The sequence below is a fragment of the Perna viridis genome, chromosome 1, assembly GCF_037379345.1.
Source record: "Perna viridis isolate PV_CMFRI_1.1 ecotype Kerala chromosome 1, ASM3737934v1, whole genome shotgun sequence".
In the NCBI taxonomy this organism is placed as follows: Eukaryota; Metazoa; Mollusca; class Bivalvia; order Mytilida; family Mytilidae; genus Perna; species Perna viridis.
In genome coordinates, this window is record NC_142445.1 from 4,554,100 (window position 1) to 4,576,682 (window position 22,583).

The window sequence follows — 22,583 nt, forward strand, 5'->3', positions numbered from 1 at the left end:
AGGATTTCAAAGCTGATACTCGTCTGTATGTCCATGGTAGGATGTCAAAGCTGATACCCTGCAGATCTGTATGTCCATGGTAGAATGTCAAGGCGGATACCCTACAGATCTGTTTGTCCGTTGTAGGATGTCAAAGCAGATACCCTACAGATCTGTATTTCCATAGTACCCTGGTCTCTCTTTAATTGTTTGTTTTCTCTTTGTTTTATTTTGTTGTATATTTCTATTTATTTTCCAAACTTCATCTCTATTTCTTGTGTTTCATCACTCAAACCTTATTTTGCTTTGAATATTGGACAATTGATGTCAGAACTTCAATAACCCTATTGTACTGGGGTGTTTCTGTCTTTAGTTTGATGGTGTAAATCTGTTCTGAAATTACTAACATAAATCTTTGAATCCCTTTCTACTATAACTAATTAGAACTAGATATCTAAACTTTCAAGTCATTAAAGAAAAAGATGGTTTGTTGCATCATGGTTGTCATAGAAACATGATGGGGATTGATTGGGCTTTGTTTCAGAAATATAAAATTAGTCAAAATGTGAGAAGTAAAGTGATGGTAAATGTCCATTATGGATTATTTATGTCAGCTGTGATTAATTACTTTGGGCAGAGGTGTGCAGTTCTACACCAAAACTTGCTGTGCTTTTACTTTTCACTTATATCTAAATAGCTGGAATCAAATTCAAATGTGAACATTGTATTTCACAACTTTCAAAAAAGCTTTGACGTAAACATTGTGTTCAGTAATCAGTGTGAAATTCCTTTCATTTTTTTTAAAGGAAAGTTTTACTTATTTTGTAAACAGATGAATGAAAAACACTTGAAGGTCATTGACATGACGTCACATGATCACGACTGAAGGTTGTGTTAACCGTGATGGATCCTTGTTCCGATCAAGGCTGATGATAATCTAATGAGGAACTGATTTTGATCATTTCAGAAACCTGCAATGTTTTTTTCTTAAAGCTGATATTAAGTATTTGGAGTCTGTTATTTTTGCAATATTGATCACATAAGAATAAGTTTACCTGCACTTGATGATAGCACCCACTTTAAAGTATTAGCCTAAGGGCAGATCAAACCTTTTGGTTCTATAGATGTAAGGTTTGTGGATTTTCTGAATGTAGATCCATTCTATTTTGTTACTGTACATCTTTGTATCTATTTCACTTCAAGTGAATGTCAATGATAGCCTGCAAACTAAAATCAGTTGTGTTCTTTGCAGCTTTCAGTAAAAAAAAATTCAGGAGTAGTTGCCTCTGAGTTTCCAAGCAAAAGCAAACCTAATCAAAATATGACAAAAGAAGAACCACAGATTCTGAATGAAAGAAAAGCATAATAAATTGCTTCAAATTTGGTTTTTCAAAAAGAAGAGCTGTGTTGATTGTTACAGTTGAATGATTGATTTGATGTAGTTATGTGACTGTTAATGATGGATTATTGTCTTCTAATCATATTTTATTTTACAAGGAAATGGCAAACTCTTGTAGACTTAGTATCAGTGAAGATGGGTTTCCTGTATTTTATTGGCAGGGAAGGGTGAAATTGATTCTCTGACTTGTCATTGTCTGCCATAGATTATAGCTATGATATATAAAGCATTGTCTTTTAAACTTCCTGAATCCTTAAAATGGTTGTTTTCGTTTAGTGATTTTAGACTTGATTTTAGTGTGAAACCTAATAACAGTATTATGGTAGAATAATGTTTTTTTTCTTGTTATTGAATTTTGTAGAGATGCGTTCTTTTTTATTGTTTTTCGGGATGTTGTAACATAGAAAATTTTCCCATAGTTGTCCTTCTTGAAATTTTTTTTTACTCTTCCATCAAACATATCTAGACTATAGTATTTTACAACAAACAAGAATTAAAAACAATCAGAAACATAAAAGACATGAAGCAATCCACGGTAGCTAATCAGATGTTACATAGCTGTATCACATTCATTAATACTGTTACATTAAAAACAGTATTTAAAAGCTAAAATCTGAACTGTTTACAGGAATCCTAGTAATATGAAAGGTGTAGCTGATGTACTAGAGGATAAAGGAAATTTTATTGAATTTTAAGTAGGCTGTTTACAATGTTTTAGATAGTTATTTTGTAAATCATCTGTTGGAAACTATTCTGAACCTTGGCAATATTCTCTAACAATAAATGTAAATAGTTTTGGCATCGTCAGGAATTAAACTTAATTTGTATCTCTGGCCTCCTTCAAAAGTTACTTTCAAACAACCACAGATGTAATTTTACAATTTGTTGTAAAAATTGTAATGAAGATAAATTTACTCCAGATGGTGTAACTGTTATTGTTATATTAAGAAGGAAAATTTTGATGGAAATATATTTTTGATATTAGGATATACTATGGGAGTTTCTAGTGTAAGATATGAAATTCATTCTCCTAAGGACTTGGATAGTCCAGAAAACACTAGAAATCTTCAGTTTTATAAGGTATGAACAACAGTTTCGTTACCATTGTGTGTATTATTTTCAGTTTAAAAAGCTTACGTAATACTGAATGTGACCATTGCTATAATTGAAAATGTTTATTTTGATGTTGAACCCTCTTTTCAAGTTGCAATAAAGAGATGTTTTTGCCCATTAACTATGTTAGCTAGACTGATTCTGTATCACTCTTACAATTTTTGCCACTCTGCATTCAATTAGGATAAACTAGTCATTTGTGTAACCAGAATTTTCATGTGGATTTGAAATTTAGATGATAAATGAACATCACCAGAACTGATAGTTTGGTCAAATGAAGTTTGTTTGACTGTGAATTTTAAGATTATACTTGATATTATGTAATAATTCTTTAAATTAATTTCTGTGTCATGATTGACTGATAAAAATCTCCATAAATGATGTAAGAAATTCATTTTTCATTTTCTTAGTGCAAGTGAATAGTCCTGAAATGCTAAAATTGAGTGCACTAAAAATCTCTATTTTGCCATTGGTTATAGGACCAGGCTCCTATTGGAGTTAACCTACACTGTGATTTAAACAATGTTCAAGTTCCATTTCAATTTTTATTTGAAAATGAGAATGTGGACAAAATACCTTTATCAAACAGCAATTCTGACAGTAAATTCAACCTGCAAAACTGCATTATACACAGCTTGAAACAAAACCATCAAACAGAGGCATCCATGGTCATTAGTCATACAAGAAGTGTAATTTCTAAATCTCCAATATTCTCACTACTCATATTCTCACTCTAGTTTATCATTGTATGGTCACCAATGTCCTTCCATTACACTGTTATGAAATATAGAATTACCATGGATTTGGACCAAATATGTATTTGTCTTTTCAAAAGTTGAGTATTTAAGATCAAAGGTCAGTGTCTTAGGGTAATGTTCAGATGAAAGGGCCATGTGAGCTATTGAAATAACTTGGAGTCTGTCATCAGCATCATGTTTGTCATCATAAACATTTTTTCAAAACTCTTCTCCACTGAAACAACTGGGCCAGTTAAAACAAAACTTTGTAAATGTTCCTTAGGGTATTCTTCTTAGAACTGATGAGGGGATTTTCAGTCCATCAAAAAAGTATGAGTGCCATTACTAAAAGTAGATTATAAGGGACAGACAGAAGTTTTTCACATATATCTCCAAAACTGTTAGGTTTAGCAAAATTCTGACATAGGGATTAAAGTGTTCAGCATGATGAAATTTGTCTGTGGTCAAATTTTAGTGTGCATCTGTTAAGCTTTGTTGGAGTTATTGCCCTTTTTAGTCTTTTTCCTGTTTTAAATGTTATTACGTTCAAAAATCTTCTCCTCTGATACTTATACACTAATTAAAACTAAACTTGGTATGAACGTTTCTAAGAGATTTTTGCATAGAACAGATGTGAGAATTTTTTATCTGTTGAAAAACATGGTGGCAGATACTTAATATAATACATAGGAGTCAGACAGAGGGGTTTTCACAAACTTCTTCAAAACCAGGTTTAGTGAAATTCTGGCTTTAAGTGTTCAGCATGATGAGATCTATCTGTGGTCAAATTTTTGTGTAAATCTGTTAAGCCATGATGAAGTTGTTGCTCTTTTTGCTATTTTTAATGTAATTACTTTCAGTTTTTTCCTCAGAAACTACTGGACATTTCAACGAAAGTTGAGCGATAGGAATTTTTATCAAAAAACCGTGCTTTTACAAAAACAAGAATATTGCTTATCAAGCCATGTGAGCGATTCAGGCTCTTTAGAGCCTGTAGTTAATGAATTGTGAGGAAATGTTGTGTTGTATGATAAATATTTTGCAATCATCAGTAGTATCATCAAATTAAGATTGTTATATTTTTCTTTTGAAGGAAGCCAACAAGCGCCTGTCTCTTCCAGCTGATATGAGGTTACCAAGTCATAGGTCAAGGACTAATCTCAGTAGTCCTGAATGTCAACTGAGCCGAAGGTCAAGGAGGAAATCTCTGGTATAACTACATGATGTTTTTTCATATTTTTCTTATGTTCCACAAGTATATTTGTCAAATGCTTTATTCTTGGGATTACAGAAAAATGTACAGATAACTGCAGTAGACATGTGAAATTTAATTCATCTTTGGCTTTGATTATGAAATTGGCACAATCTTTAATTTTCACATCACTAAACCATCAAATTTGAAAATTGCTGCATCAAAAGTCAATAAAACTGCCAATTTATTTTAAGTTGTTGATGGTTTTTGGGATTTAGCACATTTTGTTGGCCCATGAATATCAGAGTTGTCAGAAAAATTGAAAAAACTCTTTGCCAATTTTTTGATTTAGATACATCTTGCATATTAGATAGACAAAGGTTTGAAAAGAAATACAGTTAAACCTTTCTTAATTGAACCGTGGAGAAAACCTATTTAAACTAAAAATACTCTGAAATCCTTATTTTTCAGTTTAAATGTATCTCAATCTTTTTAAAACTAAACACCTGTCTAAACAGATAAAAGGTTCACTTTAGACAGGGTTTACTGTAAAGTATCAAAAGATACAATTTAAAGTTTACTGACACCTTATGGTTAAAAAAAATCTTCATAATATAAAAAAATATAAATATAAAATATAAAAGGTGCACTTAATAAGTTTACCATCTAATATTATTAGAAATGGAAATGAGCTTTCAGTGATTGCTTAAATCGTTAAAATTGAACTGAATATAAAATTTTCCATACGGTCTCAATAACTCTTGATATCTAACTTTGTCCTAGTTTGACGAGCTGAGCCAAATTTTTATTATAATGCCTCACTGAAGTAATGACCCCCCCTCCCCCCCACCATGAAGGAATATCACCCCACTCCAACATATTATTCTTATTGAGCTAATTAGTCTTGGCTGGAGATTGAACCCATGACCTCTTGCACTCAAGGCTAGCAAGCTACTACTTTCCAAGATCTAGAAAACTTTATATTCCCATTACCTTGCAGAATTAACTAAAACATTAATTATAAAGAACTTCCATTATCTTACGAAACTATGACATTCAAGGGGACCTAAAGTTCAGAGATTTTATTTCTAGAGTAAATTGACAGTGCCATCTTGTTTACTCAAAGACTATTTTTTCTTTATACCCCTGGAAACAAACTTTGGGAGGTATTCAGGTATCACCCTGCCTGTTGATTTATCTTTCCACATTTCTAGTAAATGCAACTTCTCCTAAACCACTTAAGGGATTTTGATGAAATTTTATTGGAAGGTTTTACAGCATATTTGCATGAAGGAGTATACTTATTCTCAGAGGATTCCAAAGGCATGGCTTGCTCATATAAAAACCTTCAATACTCATGCACAGTAACATTTATTTCTATACTGAACTCAGCTTCCTAATGTTATAATTCATATTCAGACAAATTCAACTTAAAATTCAGGAAAAACAGTTTAGTAGACACATGGGTCACTCAAAGAATTACTTGTTTTAAGTTAGATATACATATTGTACTCTGAAGTCCATCCTTAAACATTCTTATTCCAAAATATATAGATCTGTATCTTATTTTGATCCTTTCTGATAGAAAAAAACCTCATCTAGTCAAGAAAATAAAGACCAGGTAAATTAAAATCAGTTGGGAGCCTGCCAAATAATAAAATCAACTCATCTTCTCTGATATTATATAATTGAGAACAGGCATGATGGAGGCACAACCTGACAGAACAGGAAGTCATGTAATTTAACTCAATTCATTTGGAAGGTTATCTTGTAAGCCAGATAAATTAAGATGGTGGAATAAATTGATTCCTTGATAGAAGTTCTGGAAATAAAACAAGATTAACTAAGATACAAAAAAACCTAATCAGTGAACTGGGCTGAAATCTAGGACAATTTAATTGCTTAACACTATCAAAATTTTCCAATACAAAAACGAATTTGTTCATGTATTATGAATACTCCCTAACTTTGTATCAAAAACTATTTGGAAAATAAAGCATTTTAGTTTTTTAAATGTTTGAACTTATTTGAGCACTTGGACACGTCTTGCTTTTATCTATGAGCCTCCATTCATACTCTTCTGTTCAAACTTTATTATTAAAATAGTTGAAACATTCAGGTTTTACTGCAACCACATTGTCTGTCTGTATGTCTGTTCACAATATCATAACATACACAAAACAGTTTTATATTTGGTAAAAGGATTTGACATGGGGACTTGTAGAACACTTTGATTTTAACTGTTTTGACAATAACAATAGAATCAACATAGGAAGTATTTTTTATCTCAATAAGAATGCGCAATATATCAAAATCTTAAATTAGAACAATCATTCTAAAAAAAATGAATAATTTCAAAAATCATTGTGAATAAAGATTTCCTCCTGTAATTTAAATGATTTTTTTAATTATCATCATTAGAAATTAATTAATTTTTGTAAAAATAAAAGTCTTTATATTGTCTGAGGGTACTTTCCATATTTAAGGAAGGTCTTTAAGCAGGTTCTTTAAAGTATGCACTATTTGTATTGAAGTTTTTTTAAATTGACCAAACTACTATAACAGTCAATCAATAGGATGTAATATGACAAGGAAATCATCAAATATTATTTACGATGATGTCATTATCACATGGTTAATATGTCTCTATTGGATGATAGATAAAAAAAACATGTTTCTTCTGTGGCTTGAAGTAAAATGTATTACCATCTTCTCCAATGTGCCATATTTAGTCAGTGGGAACTCTCTTATATATAAATATCTGAAGTAGAATGTATTACCATCTTCTCTAACATGCCGTATTTAGTCAGTGGGAACTCTCCTATATATAAATATCTGAAATAGATTGTATTACCATCTTCTCCAACGTGCCGTATTTAGTCAGTCAGAATTCTCTTGTATATAAATATCTGAAGTAGAATGTATTACCATCTTCTCCAACGTGCCGTATTTAGTCAGTCAGAACTCTCTTGTATATAAATATTTGAAGTAGAATGTATTACCATCTTCTCTAACATGCCGTATTTAGTCAGTCAGAACTCTCTTGTATATAAATATCTGAAATAGAATGTATTACCATCTCCTCCAACGTGCCATATTTAGTCAGTCAGAACTCTCTTGTATATAAATATCTGAAATAGAATGTATTACCATCTTCTCCAACGTGCCGTATTTAGTCAGTCAGAACTCTCTTGTATATAAATATCTGAAGTAGAATGTATTACCATCTTCTCTAACATGCCGTATTTAGTCAGTCAGAACTCTCTTGTATATAAATATCTGAAATAGAATGTATTACCATCTCCAACATGCTGTATGAACTATCTTATATTTATAGTTGTATGTTGCCATCAACTTAATTAAGTAACCTCACAATCATAGTTGTAGGATTTGAAAAAAGGTGTTTTCTCAGACTGTTGATAGATTGTCTATAAAATGCTACGTTTTTCCGAAGAAATAAGCTTATATTCTTGCCTCTGATTAAATTTAAGGTTTCTTCCCTTTGTCTTGTGTGAGTTCACTCACTCCACTGGCAGTTTTTTTGACAACAAAAAATGTATAGAAGTCACAGTGGGGTGGAATTGAATCAAGCTCTCCTTTAAAGAATTATTGATTTTATACTTTTGAAGAAAGGTTTTTAGTGGTTCCAGTTGAGCTATATTCGAGTCCTTGAAACCTCTAGTTGGATACCGAAAAAAAATAAAAAATAAAAAAACACAAGAAAGTAGGCTGAATTAGATTAATACTGTGCCAGTTAAGGGGTGAAAAATCAGTCATTTATCTCTGCTAAAGCTATTCTGGCTTCAGACTTCAAAGCTTAATTTTGCTTTGCATGATATTGACTAAGTTGAATTGATTAATTTCCTGTTGTTTTTAACCATCCTTATCTAAATTATTGTTAACCGCTATCTTTTACTCATCAAAACAAAACAGTAATGTTTATCTGTGTATAATTTGCCTTGTTTATTTCTAATGGACCATTCTATAATGTAGCTTTTATGTTTTTACTGATGCAATTTTCTTTCCTGCTATTTTCTCTAAACAGAAAATACAGCTAAACAAATAAAATTGTATAATTAATGTTGCCATAAGTACAGATAGAAAATTACAGAGAATAGAAAGCACAAGGTCGGGGAAATAAAGGATTATTTTTCTTCCATTTCAGTCGGAGATTGGCTTTGGGAAAATAGAATCCTACACCAAGTTAGACAAATTAGGAGAGGTATGGTTTAATGTTAATAAAATTCTCTAGGTAGTCTTGGTATGGATTAAATAAACTTGGGATGGTGATATGGTTTCATACAACAGTAATTGTTATGAATAAATAATAACCAGTTTATAGCTGCACATAGAAACTTTCTTGCAGCTACTGTATCGATAGGGACTTTAGAATTGTTATGATAGGATAACAGACACTACTCAATACTTTCTTAACTGAGGTTGTGCTTTTATCTAAACACTTTCTTATAACACCTACAAGAAAAAATTCTTGTATAAAATTTGTTCAGCCACCATTCAATCGTTTCCATTCTTTGATAGACTGAAACACTTTTACAGAAACAAAATTCAATTGGGTTTACTGTTTTCTGGTTAAGTGTATATCAAATGACACTTGTGTATTCAGAAAAATTGTTGTTTGAGTGGAAACTTAAAGATGATCTTTAAATGCATTCTCAGTCCATAACTCTCCAGTTTTATTTGAGAATATACCACTTTCTTGGACAGAGGAAACCAAGCATCACCATTGGAAATTTTGGCCATTTACTATTTGTTATGCATAGCTAAATATTGAATGGGTATTTTCTGAAAATCTGTCCATCTGTCCTGCCTTTTATCAAACTTGTTTTGAAAGATGGTATCACATCTTCCATTGTATCACATTGAAGCTTAGAAAACATCAGACATAATTTTTTTCCATTCTTTGACTGAAAATCCCTTTTTTGAATCCAGATTTTACCATTACCTTTCTTTCTTTGCTGTATGTTTACCAATTTCATCAATTTCCACTTTTTGTGTCAGAATGTAAAATCATATGTGATACATGAACATCAGCTGTATAAACAAATATTCCAACATATGGTGGTGACAAGTCATAGTCCCGTGTCAATATTGCTTAATAATGTTTTATCTTGTACTTACTGCTTTCTTTTCAAGCACATTTTACCATTTTAGTCTGGTCATTAACTTCAAACAAACTGAAGAACATAAAAATACAGTACATGTTGTACAATGTTGATGTTTTTGTTTCTTTTAGGGGACCTATGCTACAGTGTTTAAGGGTAAAAGTCGGTTAACAGACAATCTTGTAGCACTGAAGGAAATACGTTTAGAACATGAAGAAGGAGCACCTTGTACAGCTATTAGAGAAGGTATACTAATTGAATCCCAGATAATCAAATTTTGTTGGTAAAACCATGTCTTGGTTAGTATTCTAGTGATTCAAACAGAGTATCATTTAGATATGGAATTATTTCGGATTTAAGAAAATAAGTAAAAAATTAATATAAAATTTACCCCTACTAAGGTAATGACTAAGGGGGTTAGTAAGTTTTCCTTGACTTTTGTTTGATATCAAATAACCTTGCCCCTTAGCCATGATGGCATGACTGACCCCCTTAGTGAGGGTTAGTTTTACATCTTTTTTTTGGTCATTTTCAAAATTCCAAAATAATTCCAAATTTAAATAACACCTTGTTCAGTGAAAGATAATTTAAAGGATATTTTCTATCATTATTAATAACACATATTTCAGTAAACTGATAAGGTCATTGTTTAATTGTACACAAATAAAGATGCTACAGAAAAAGAAGAGAGTTTTTCCTTGCCACTACTTTTCCTACTAAAAAGAATTTTCTTAGTCCCAGATATGTTGTATATGTATGTACATGTTGCATAATTCTAATATGATGTCTTACGAGTCTTTTGATTTTTGATGTTGTCATAAAACATATCATAACTATGTTCATAGACAACAGATGATGACAATTGTTGTGGATTGGTTTTAACCATGATTTAATGTTAGCTCTGATGAACAGCCCATAGCTTGTATTTTTTTGTAGTCATATCATTTTGTTAACTAAGGATTGTAGTTTTGAGTAAATTAGTCAACATAAATCCCCAACCTATGTTATAGTTAATGGGAGTCTCAGTGAATTATTTTTTAAGTTTACGGGTAGTTTTCAGGTGAACGGATATATATCACACTTATCAAAAATTTTAATCAATTTTTAATAACTGAGAGACTTAAGATGAAGATCTTTCTTTTGTATAACTGAAAACATTTTGAAAACTCATGAATTAATGAGATGTGTTTTGATTTTCAGTCTCATTACTCAGGGATCTGAAGCATGCAAATATTGTCACCCTCCATGACATCATTCATACTGATAAGTCTCTCACTCTAGTCTTTGAATATTTGGTGAGTATATAACTGGTTAGTTACCTGTTTTATAAGTATTGTCTTAATATTTTCTTTCTTGTTTTTTCCTCCCCAACTTTGTCTTAATTGTCTTTCTTGTTTTTTTCCTCCCTAACTTTGATGATAGGAAACTTGTGTTGTTTCTGATATATTTATAAGTTTATTATGAAAGAGACTTGACATTTGATAAAGGAGTAGATTCTGACAGTCCATACAATGACGTTAAAGGTGTTATTCTCTTAGTTAAATGACAATTACCTGATAAACTGTCTAAATAGTTGACTGGATGATTGAGAAGGAAGGTGTGAACTTTTTATCAAACAGATTAAAGTACCATGGAATTAATCAAAAAGATAATGGTCTGATAGATAGTGTTAATCCCTGTCCAGTAGCTACGATTCATAAAGTGGTTGTTATTTAAGGAAGACTATTCCATGAATATCATTCTTGTTTTTAGGACCGTGATCTCAAACAGTACATGGATGACTGTGGTAATATAATGAGTATGAATAATGTTAAGGTCAGCATTAAGTTTCTGTGAAATTACTATTGTTCGTGGGGTACCAGTTTTCGTGGTTTTTTTGGGTGAGCCAGACCATGAAATTTAGTTCCCAACAAAAAGCAGATTTCCATTGTAGTGTGTACTGAAAACCTCAAAACCATGAATTCAAGAATCTACGAACTTGTGTATTTTCCCTTTTCCACGAAAATTGGTATCCACGAATAAAAGTACTAAAGTATCTGTCTATTTAAGAATCATGCAAAATCTGAAAAATGTGATACACTCCAAAAAAGGCAACATATTTTTATTTTTGTAATTAAGTTGTTTAATGGGCCTACACTATGAAATTTGTAATTATTCATTCAAATCTGCCTGCTCTTAGGAGATGATCAACATTGAAAATCCAGTAGATTCTGTTGTATTTGAGCGTCATTTACAGAGTTATCTCCCTGAATTTGGAGGTCTACAGTGCATTCTATATAATTTTTATCTCCTAAGAGCACGGGTTATATGAAAAACCACATGTTATTTTCTGTTTACTATGACATTTCAAACAAAATATCAAAAATAAAAATATGTAGGCTTTTTACCCATGAATCACATTTTGCATGATTCTTAGCTGGAATGCTACTTAAAAAGTATTGTAACTTATACACTGTCACTAGTGTTATAACAAATATATCTTATCCTTATGATTTTAAATATGATGATTTTAATAACAAGAATCTAAAAAAATTAAACTTATTCACTAAAAGAGTTGAGTTTTAAATAGTTGAAATTCTTGATAAACTTACAAATCTTTTGCTTAGACCAAAAAAAAGAATTACAACATTGAGGAACAGTTTCTGTCTCACTAACTTAAATTTCAAATTAAATATTATATTGATAAATTTCAAATGAGATTTGTATGTTTTTTCCAGTTATTTTTATTCCAATTATTGCGAGGCCTTGCCTACTGCCATAAGAAACAAGTGCTACATAGAGACCTTAAACCACAGAATCTCCTTATCAATGAAAGAGGGGAATTAAAACTAGCTGATTTTGGTAAGCTAGTCATGTATACTTCTGATCAGAGATTTTTCTGGTCACAGGGTCAGACTGTTGAGACAACATTTTGGCCTCCAGAATACACTGATAATGATTTTATCTTTTTCCAATGAAATTTTTGTAAGTTAATAAAATAAAACATCTGCATGGGTACTAGTGATTCATTTTAAATATTTTGATTTAGCTTTTTAAAATTTGTCTTTTTCCATGATTATTTTGATATCACTATACTATGACCAAATCCTAAATATCTTTAAAAACTGTATCAATTTTTCATCTTAAACCACATATTTTTGAATTTTTAGGTTTAGCACGTGCCAAATCCATACCCACTAAAACATATTCCAATGAAGTGGTTACATTATGGTAAGTCACCAAGAAATTTCTACTTGACAAATTTTCAAGCTTAACCTATGTTATAAAACCTTTCACAACTCAAGCTTTGCTTCTGTAAATAGTCTGAATAATCACATAAATCAAGTTTCTTTGTAAAAAAATCCAATAAATTGTAGGCTTTACTAAAATGTCACAAGTCTAAAACTGCATATAATAAATCGAGGCAGACTTTCTACAGCAATGTTAAGCTATTATTTTATAAGGAAGTTTTTTTTCAAAATAAAAAGTAAGGTTATCAACTACTTTCTGCTGTATTTTCTGTACAATAAAATATTGTATGTTATTTTTTCAAAGGTACAGACCACCAGATGTGTTACTAGGGTCTACTGAGTATTCAACCCCTATAGATATGTGGTAAGTGAGTAAATAGAAAGATTACAAAGAACAATGTGTCTTGTATATAGCAGATACAATTACTTGACTTTGTACCATGTCATTATTTGAAAAAAAAAAACCTCATTGAATTCATTATCATAGTCAGTTACATTTGTAAACTTTGTTAAATTATATTATATTAGACCAAAACTTAGTCAAATTAAAGTTATATAGCACTACATGTGGTAAAACAACATTCTACAAAATGTGATAGAGTATAAAATATATAAGTCAGTATGAAAAATAGATGGCAGGTCATATTTCTATACCCCATATCTATGTGTAATTCTGTATATTTTTCAGGGGAGTTGGTTGTATATTTTATGAGATGGCCTGTGGAAGGCCATTGTTTCCTGGGTCTACAGTTGAAGATGAACTCCATTACATATTTAAAATTCTAGGCACCCCAAATGAGGAACAGTTTCCCGGTCTTAGTAAAAACGAGGACTATTTGTCTTATAACTTCCCTTTCTATAAACCTGAACCACTTATAAATGTGGCACCTAGGTAAGTATCTGTTCTCCTATCAGTTACTAATTATACAACATAATTGATATGTTAGGATTTGTTTTGGTTTAACCATATTTTATTTCAAATAAATACATCAATTATGATTAATTCAACAGTAATACATCATAAGAATTGGGAAACAAGTCTAAGCTTATGTAAATCGGCCTCCTATCATATAATACATATTACATGTAGCACATTGAATCAGCATTCTCTAATACGTTTGTGTTCCATTTATTTATGCAATTGTAAAATAGAAAAAAAATAATATGCAAAAAGGAAGAATTGACATGTAGCTAAAAACACAAGGAATTGAAGATTAAACATTAATATCAACCTAAAAACCCAAAGTTTGAATTGTGTTAATCTGAGAGAGCTGCTGTTCATACGCAATCTGGCATGAAGATCTGACCTAGTCTACTATCGATGTAATAGTATGATGGTTGTGTAATATCATCAGATACATTAATACACAATTAAGATATGCTCAGTGATTTGAATTATGAGTGACTACAGGGAGTTCATTCCAAATTTTAATAGTAGACAGTAGGAAATAATTCAAATAAAAAGACGTCCATGCTTGTATCTCAGATAAGTTGTGTGACTGACAAGTAAAATAGTTATGGAAGTCTGGCCATGTATTTGGTACCAGTGTACTCTTTTTCCTTCTATCAACAAGTTTCCCCCCCCCCCGTTTCATGATTTAAATTTTCTTGTGATGTTAATTTCCTGCCACTAGGATTTGTTTCAATTTACAACTCAATGTGAAATGAACGTGATCTACAGAGTTATGCCTCTTTGATTGCTAATATTTTTTTCTTCTAAGACTGAATTTTCAGTTTAAAAATATGAAATTACTTTTTTGAATCTAAATTTTGTGAAAAATAAATCTGCACTACATTTTATGTTTAAATAATAAAAAATAATCTTACGCACAAGAAGGAATGATATTTTTTATACCTTTGGTGTTACTTTGAACATTATTGCTTACTCTAAGCAGGATTTGATATCCCGGTACAGAGTATTACATGCTAAAATCATTAACATTTGCCATATTAACCTGAGACTCTTATATAACCCCAATAGTTACAGGCCCAAGGGGTAATATAGGGTAAGGGGTGATATGGCATGTGATACATAGTTTGACATGTCGTGTTCAATATATCCTATATTTTATCTATGCTTAATGTGCGTTCTTGGTAGGGATGTGATATGGAGTATGCAATATGGAGTAAAATATTATAGTGCATATGCTAAAAAATGTATACTTTAATCTGAATATATGATTTAAGAACTTAAAGGCTAATGAAATCAAATAAAATATACTGACACTTAGATATTTGTTACAGATTAGATGGAGATGGTTTAGATTTATTGTCAAAGCTTTTATTGGTATGTTGTATTTGTTAGAGTGTCAGTAATCTCTTACTTGTAAAGGTTTCCATTTTCTTGGTGATGGAATAATTACTTGACAATACTTTAATTGATTTTTTAGCAGTATTAGATAATACATGTATAAAAAAAAGTAGTGTAGTACCTTTATCACTGTAGGCAAGCAATAAAACATTATTGAACATGGGAAGAATTCATGGCTCTTCCACTGATTCATAAACACAATGTACATGAGAGGTGGATTTTTGAAGATGCTAGAACTAGATGATGATGTATTGGTCCTGTGAGATTTTCATATTTTGCCCACTTTTATAGAATGGGTCTATATTGAGACTTATGTCTATATTGTGTTGTATTTCCAAATTGGGCTTTTTTTTTCAGTAAATCTGCCTTGATCTTATAGTTTGGTATTTCAATATAACGAGAATAGGTATGGTGTATATGTCAGAGATAACAGCCCCATCGGGATGAAAATGTGAGCCTTAGGCTACTCATTGGTATTCTGTGAATGAGCAACGAGGAAACCCTTATACATTTGTACTACAGTGCAGGCTGCAGCCAAACATTTTTACATAGCTGGTTGCTTATCTTGATTAAACCATGCAATAAATTTCTTTACAGTATACAGCTAATAAAAGGTGCTCAGCTGGCGAGGCCATGAAATATCCCTTCTTTAATAGTATGGGACCAAGTGTACATAGACTACCTGACAGTGAGTATAAATGTTTTGGAGGTTATGGGTTGAAAGATTGTAAGGGTAAACAATAGACTCACTGAGAGATTATTATTCGTTGAATTCTTGATTCTGTGGTTCTAATCTACCTATTAGAATCAAGAAAATATACACCAGTATAAAGTTAAGGGAATGTGATAACAAGCTTTCTTGTATATACTATATCCTTTGACACTGACACATGATGATAACCTCACTTAAACAATGTGGCTGTGACAAAAGTTAAATATGCAGATTTTGGGGTTTTTGATCCTATTGGATCAAAATACCTTATGTCGCTGATCTATCATTGGCACTTCCCTACTATTTCTGAACACTGCACAAAAATAAAGTCCAAATCCAATTCCTTTTATATCATTAAATATCTCTTTTATAACCAGTAAATATGTTTCTTGCATTTATTCAGCCTAATAATATTATATTTATTATGCAAATAAAATTAAGATCTAGTCTTTATATCAACTGAAGATTTGAGGGACTTCTTTTTGGCCTTGAAAGATATTTAGTTAGAAATTGGCATTTTAGGAATGTAATTGTCAAGAAGTGTAAAATGTGTTAAGAATGTTCAATTTAACACACTTATCAGTCAGATTCTTCATCCTGTCATTAATATTTTACCATTAATAGACAGGAAGTGAAGAGCAGTGATTTTAACCAAGTAAAATTGGCTGGAAAATTCAAATTGATAAAAGTGTCTAGTTTTTGGAAATCTTCTGTTCATCAAGGAAATTATTTTCTTAAGCTAAAATTCATTTTATTAGAGGATAATTACAGTGTAGGATAAATATTCTATTAGTATAGTTTTTGAATGTAAATGCACATTGACTTTTGGACAGGTTTAAAAATTTGGGAAAGAAGTGAAATGGAACAAAATTTGTAAATGTGTGTGAGGTTGGATTAGTAGTATGGATTGACATTCAGTCTATAAATATTAAGGAAAAACAGTTCTTAATAATATGTAAAATACAAATGTATGATCACAGTTTTATTTTACATCATGTAATCTTTGAAATTTTGTTTATGCTACAATTTCACAAGAATCAAAGACCTCCAGTGCTAACAGCACTTTGATTTTCTGTACCTGCAGTGGTTTTCAAGTTTTTAGCAATTTGAATTAAAGACTTGCAAGCACGCTTTAGAGAAAAATCAGTTCTGCAGTGGTGCCAAAAATGTATTATAACATTTAAAATAATGATCAATTTTGACAGCATTGACTCATCAGACTGTAAGTTTCGGGAGAGTTCGTCAACCGTTCTAATACACATGTACAAGCTTTACATTATTTCCTGATCTTTGGATTAATTTCCCAAACAAACCATTTCTCATTCTCCATATTTTGAAGGTATTTAGACTGATAGATTGATCAAAATACTCCAATATTCAGTATTATTGGTCAATTTTCAAATATATGGGACAAGTTTTTTTCAATTAGGAAAAAACCCCTATTAGAGAACTGATTGCATCATCCTGTTGATCCTTGTACTTTAGTATAAATATGTGCTTACAATGGTGAAAAAAACATCATATTTTTTATGTGTCTTTAGAACAGGTCGATTTTTTAAAAATATTTTTTATTATTTAGTACTTTATAATTGACATTGATTTCTTTTTCAGCTGTATCTATATTTACACTTCCTGGTATAATTCTTCACAAAGATCCTGGTATGAGGTCTTCCTCGTTGTCATCTACAGGTAACTTTAAATACCATCTGGTGTGATGAACTGTAAATAATGTTGTTTTAATTTTCACAGTGTCATGGTCAAAATGTGTTAAATAGTAATCTTCATTCAGAATATAATAATCAAGATCAGGAAACTATTTTAAAGTGCAATTTTAGCTTCACAGGTTTAGACTTAATTTGATAGATAAGTAGCTCATTAATGTAATAAAGTTTTTTAGTGTTTTCTAGTTTTATGAAATTGTAGTCTCACAGTGGCTGTAATGGTATACAAGACTAAACACAACATGGAAATGTTAGCCATGTTTTAAAGACAAATTGAATAAAATGTTTAATAGAAATGCAAGTCTATCATTTTCATTCTGGCTTTAAATTGTACATGTATATTTTACCTTTGAAACTTGACTTCCTTTTTTCCACATGTGTTCTTGCTTTTTAAGTATGCACTTTTTCAGTTATTCTTTATCTTCCCTTTTTCAGTTTCAGTTGTTAAACTTGAATACTATATTTAAATTAAAAGTGTCATTTACCACTTGAAAAGGAAAGGTATGAATTTTATAGGAAAATTACATTAAACATTTGGAATGTGCATTATAATACATGAATGAATTTTTCAGTTCTATTTATATTTTTTCAGGTAAAATAAGAAGACAAAGCATGCTGTTTTAATCCTGTCACATGATTAGACCATGTGATAAAGCTTTCATTATTTTTGTCATGTGATTTGATCATATGACAGACATGTGATATAAGTGATGTGATAATCAAAGCCAGAATTAAGTGCTGCAAAACTACCAAAAAAGAGAATAGCTGATTTTCTTCTAAAGTTCTTGTTATCTTCATACTATAGGAATAAGATGGCACTTTCATGAACCATTCTGTGTGATAAAATCAACGCTAACTTAAAACTTAGTGGTTCATTGCACCAACTATTACAGAGACTGAATGTATCAATACTGCATGTGGTTATATCTGTAGTTTTCATGTCTAACAAACTGCTAATATTATAAGTTCCAAAATTTCCTGCACTTTTCCAACACAATTAACTTATTAGTTTAATAAATAGTTTCTGAAATAAAATATTTTACATTTTATCATATGATTTTAATGAATTAATTTAATTGATAACTTGAAGAGATCTTCTGATTTTCATAGTTCAGTAGAGTTTCTTTGAACATTTAAAAAGAGCTTGTTTTCATCTACAGTAAATTATTCCAGTATATAATATCTGAGGTTGATGAATGAAATAGGTGTTTTCATATAGGTTCATTCAGTTGTCAAATAATTCAGTGAAATGCTTAGTGGTCTAACAGGTAACTAAGCTTGGCTAAAGGTATACATTTTCTATGAAGAAATAAGGTTGTATAAAAGTTAGGCAGTTCAACATTTAGTCTAATAACGTAGTATACATTATGACATATCATGCTTGGTGCTTCTGTTGTAGTTTCATGACCCTCTTCTATAATTTAAAATATCTTCATATCATTTTCTTCATGAAAATGGTTAAAAATGTTTGGCTTTAGTCTGTAAATTGACTTATAAGTATTAGTGCTTTGAAATTATTTCTTAAACTAGTGAATGAAAGTCATTTCACCAGCCCTAGATCATCTTGTATGTAGTTGACTGGACTACTAAATCATCTGTTTCCATGATTACTCAAATTTGTGTTGTATAAAGATCTTCAGAATAGGTCTGACTGAATTGTAATGAATCCCATTGATAAAACTGTTTTAGCAGGTGAGGAAGTACCTATTTCATCAAATGTTATAAGTAATTTAAATAGAAAGAAATATTTTTATTAATCTGGAGAAAAAACTGAAGTATTACTAATGAACTAACAAAGCTATAATAAAACAATAATACACTTTGTGATAATTAAAAAAGGAATTATTTAATGATTTTCAAATTTTAAACTACTATCTTCTTTTACCTTTGGAAACTGCTCCATGTATAATTTGACTGTCCAAGATCCTAAAACATAGAAACAAAATGACTTGTTCATTATATTTCTGAGTAATGAACTCCTCCTAAAGCTTTTGTGAATATTGTTTGATCCTCTGACATGAAATTAAACAGATTATTCTCTTTTTTTTTAATCTTGAAGGAGTAAATGTGAACTTGACAACAATATTTAAACTTCTTGTGGAAGTTAACATGCATATTTAACAATGACAGTGCTGCCATAAATTTTGTTTAAATAGAAAGCATATCATTAATTGTTGATTAATACAAACAATTTATATTTTTCACAGTATAAAATGTTTAAATGATTTGGTATAGACAGTTTTATCTGTCAGTAAATATTTTTATAACTAGACATTGCAATAATCACCTTTGTAATGCCAAAAGTAAAGTTTTTAACCTTTTATATTTATTATTTTTGAATTTAGATAAGTTTCCTGCAATTTTAATACAAGTTTTGACAAAAACAAGATTTTGTATGAAAAGTTATGTATTGTGTGTTTTGTACATTGAATTATTGTGAATATTTAAATACATATAAATGCAAGACTTGATTTTTCAACAGATACAATTATCATTATTGACTGTAGAATAAGCTGTTTAATGGAAGGCGTAAGCTTGCAAAATATTTTGAGAATTGTTTGTATAGGTCAGGATATTTTTTAAATGATCTGAGGACCAATAATAATTCATTAAATATGACAGTGTTTTGTTATTTGCAAAATAATATGTTTAAACTATTGAGCTTAAATGCCATATTCTGCTCATCTTCTTTTCTTCTTTAATAGGTCATATTTAAGAATAGTGACAGGTTATTAACCGTCTACTTTTTATACCACCTGCGTGAAAAGCTGAATGACTTCTTGGGTTATTCATGAGGTTATCACGGGGTGAGCTTTGCTCAGTTTTTCTCGTTCTGTTTGAAAATATAGTTCAAGAAAAAGGAACAAAAATTTTGGCATTTGACTTACTTATTTTCTAATTAAAATAAGATCAATTAGCCCAGAAATTGGTTGCTTTAAATTTGAAATAGATGTTTGTTAGAAAATTTAAAAGATGAATTAGTATGTCATTTTAAAAGTTGTATGATCAGGAACAATGCTGTTCCATTGAGTTTAAGATGTTGGACTAATGTTAGCATCTATCATGTAATTTAGATTTGTTTTTGCAAATAGCCATGCCCACCTACAAATAAGGCAATCTTGACTTGCATATATTTATGGACTTTCTAGTGATTTCTTGCATACTTATTTAAATACTTATAGAGAAGCAGATTTTTTTTTTCAATTTGTACATTATGAAAAGTGTATTTATTTGCTTTTTTCATTCTTTGTATTTTTTGCAATATATACCCAAGCACATAAATTGCAATGATGTTGCATCTCAATGAGAAATGAACTATAGTTCTCGCTGGCAGAGTTCACGTATTATATGATAACTTATATTATTTATTATGTACAGAGAAAGATAATTGTATTATCTTGCAACAAAGTTGCTGCATTTTTGTGCAGAAAAAAATGTTGTAAATTGTCAGATCAGACAGACAATTTCTGCTGATTTAATGTTCTGAAATTGTTAATCATTTTTGGTCAATACAAGTTTGGTATGAAATTAGGAGATAATGTTTTTTATAATTGTAGTTTTTCTAATGGCTAGTAAGTATTGCTAGTAAGCGCTTCTTTGTGACTCTCAAATCGAAATTGAAGTTAACCACTGAATTAGGTACAGTTCTATCAATTGGAACATCAAATAATGTATGTGCATATGTAAAAATATTGAAGGTATCAATCATGAAATTGATACTTGGAAATCTAATACTTTTCTATAGATATTCAAGGTTACAGCTGTTGTTTAAGTATGATTTGGGTTATTGTGATAGAAATTATTATGTAAAAAAATATCATTCAATTGTGAAGTAATACATTGTATTTCTGTTCTGGTACTATCTGTTGTATGGCTTTCTGTCTTATAACAACCATGCAGTTTTTTTTTTATTTTGAAGCCACATTTCTTATATATATTTTTAAGTTAATGAAACATGATTCTAATGAACAACATTCAGATTATAAACTGCCAATAATTCTAAAGTATATTTAATAATTTTGGTAAATTTAGGAATACTTCTACAAAATCTTTAAAAACAAATTTTACTCTATTTTCTTGATTTTCTGTACACATAATACATAATTGTTGTGTGTATGTGTACAATGTGTAAGCTTTTATAACTTTTTCAGATTTGATTGTAACTGTCACTTGTCACTAATTGTTGATGTAAATACCATGATCCCATTTTGTAATGGTCATTTCATAACTAAATGCATCATCATTTTTACAATAAATGCTGAACTGCAGTGTAGTAAAGAAACTATTTTGTTGTCTCTCCCATTCTTCAAGGATATAGAATATTCAAATTTCAGAGGAATTTTTAAGAGTGGAAATTATACACAGAACACAAATCTAGTGACATTACTTATGTTAAACCCTATATATAGGGCAAATGGATACTGCATTCAATATCTCTTTAAGTATTTGCTGTAGCAGGTTTCTTATGGTTGAAAAACTTGAATATATGTAATAGGACTTCACTCCTATTATCAGAAAAATCTATATACAATATCCATGGTTAGGTTTTCATGATATAAAAAAAAACTGAAGAAACAATTTATATCCCATTAAAGTCCAGTTTGGATGAATTTGAACAGAACCCTTAAACAGAATCATACTGTTAAGAACAATGCAATAAAAAAACAAGAAAAAACTCATTTTTTATTTACGGGATATTGGAAAGAAAAAAAAATTAGCTACTAGGATATATAGCAAGGGACTGACTGCAAAACATTGTCCTTGCAATAACTTCATGTTCATGTAAGTATTTGATGTCCATGTGACAAAGTTTAGGTTCATTTTTACAAATGTTTTTGTTGTTTCAAGTGGGCGCCTTTATTGGTACCAAAATATAGACAGACTGTTGGTATTTTTGAGTTGCGGCCATACTGCAACTTGCACATTTTTATACTTGATAAAATATTTTGTTTAAAGATAAAGTATTTATTAGTCTCCTTCCAGCGACTTTTGTTGAAGGGAACTTTAGGTTTGCAGTCTGTCTGTCTTTCAGTCAGTCAGTCTGGCCCTTAGACCTAGAAAATTAA

The 22,583-nt window shown here is 30.3% G+C and overlaps 1 protein-coding gene across 3 annotated transcripts in view; it reads left to right on the forward strand.

Annotated features, from left to right (window-relative positions):
- LOC148626930 (cyclin-dependent kinase 17-like) overlaps positions 1-21,799 on the forward strand; it is a 60,308-nt gene extending 38,509 nt beyond the window's left edge. For 2 of the 3 annotated variants that reach the window (XM_088564527.1, XM_088564446.1), the window contains 13 exons: positions 4,322-4,438; positions 8,586-8,642; positions 9,675-9,789; positions 10,744-10,838; positions 11,296-11,358; positions 12,261-12,384; positions 12,693-12,753; positions 13,078-13,137; positions 13,462-13,665; positions 15,018-15,060; positions 15,682-15,772; positions 17,408-17,485; positions 18,110-21,799. In XM_088564527.1, the coding sequence (XP_088420653.1) occupies positions 4,322-4,438; positions 8,586-8,642; positions 9,675-9,789; positions 10,744-10,838; positions 11,296-11,358; positions 12,261-12,384; positions 12,693-12,753; positions 13,078-13,137; positions 13,462-13,665; positions 15,018-15,060; positions 15,682-15,772; positions 17,408-17,485; positions 18,110-18,141 (1,140 nt within the window). In that variant the 3' untranslated portion in view covers positions 18,142-21,799. Of the gene's footprint in view, positions 1-2,004; positions 2,459-4,321; positions 4,439-8,585; positions 8,643-9,674; positions 9,790-10,743; positions 10,839-11,295; positions 11,359-12,260; positions 12,385-12,692; positions 12,754-13,077; positions 13,138-13,461; positions 13,666-15,017; positions 15,061-15,681; positions 15,773-17,407; positions 17,486-18,109 lie in introns of those variants that run through there. The other variant, XM_088564535.1, reaches the window with a different exon arrangement.
- Positions 21,800-22,583: the final 784 nt, after the last annotated feature.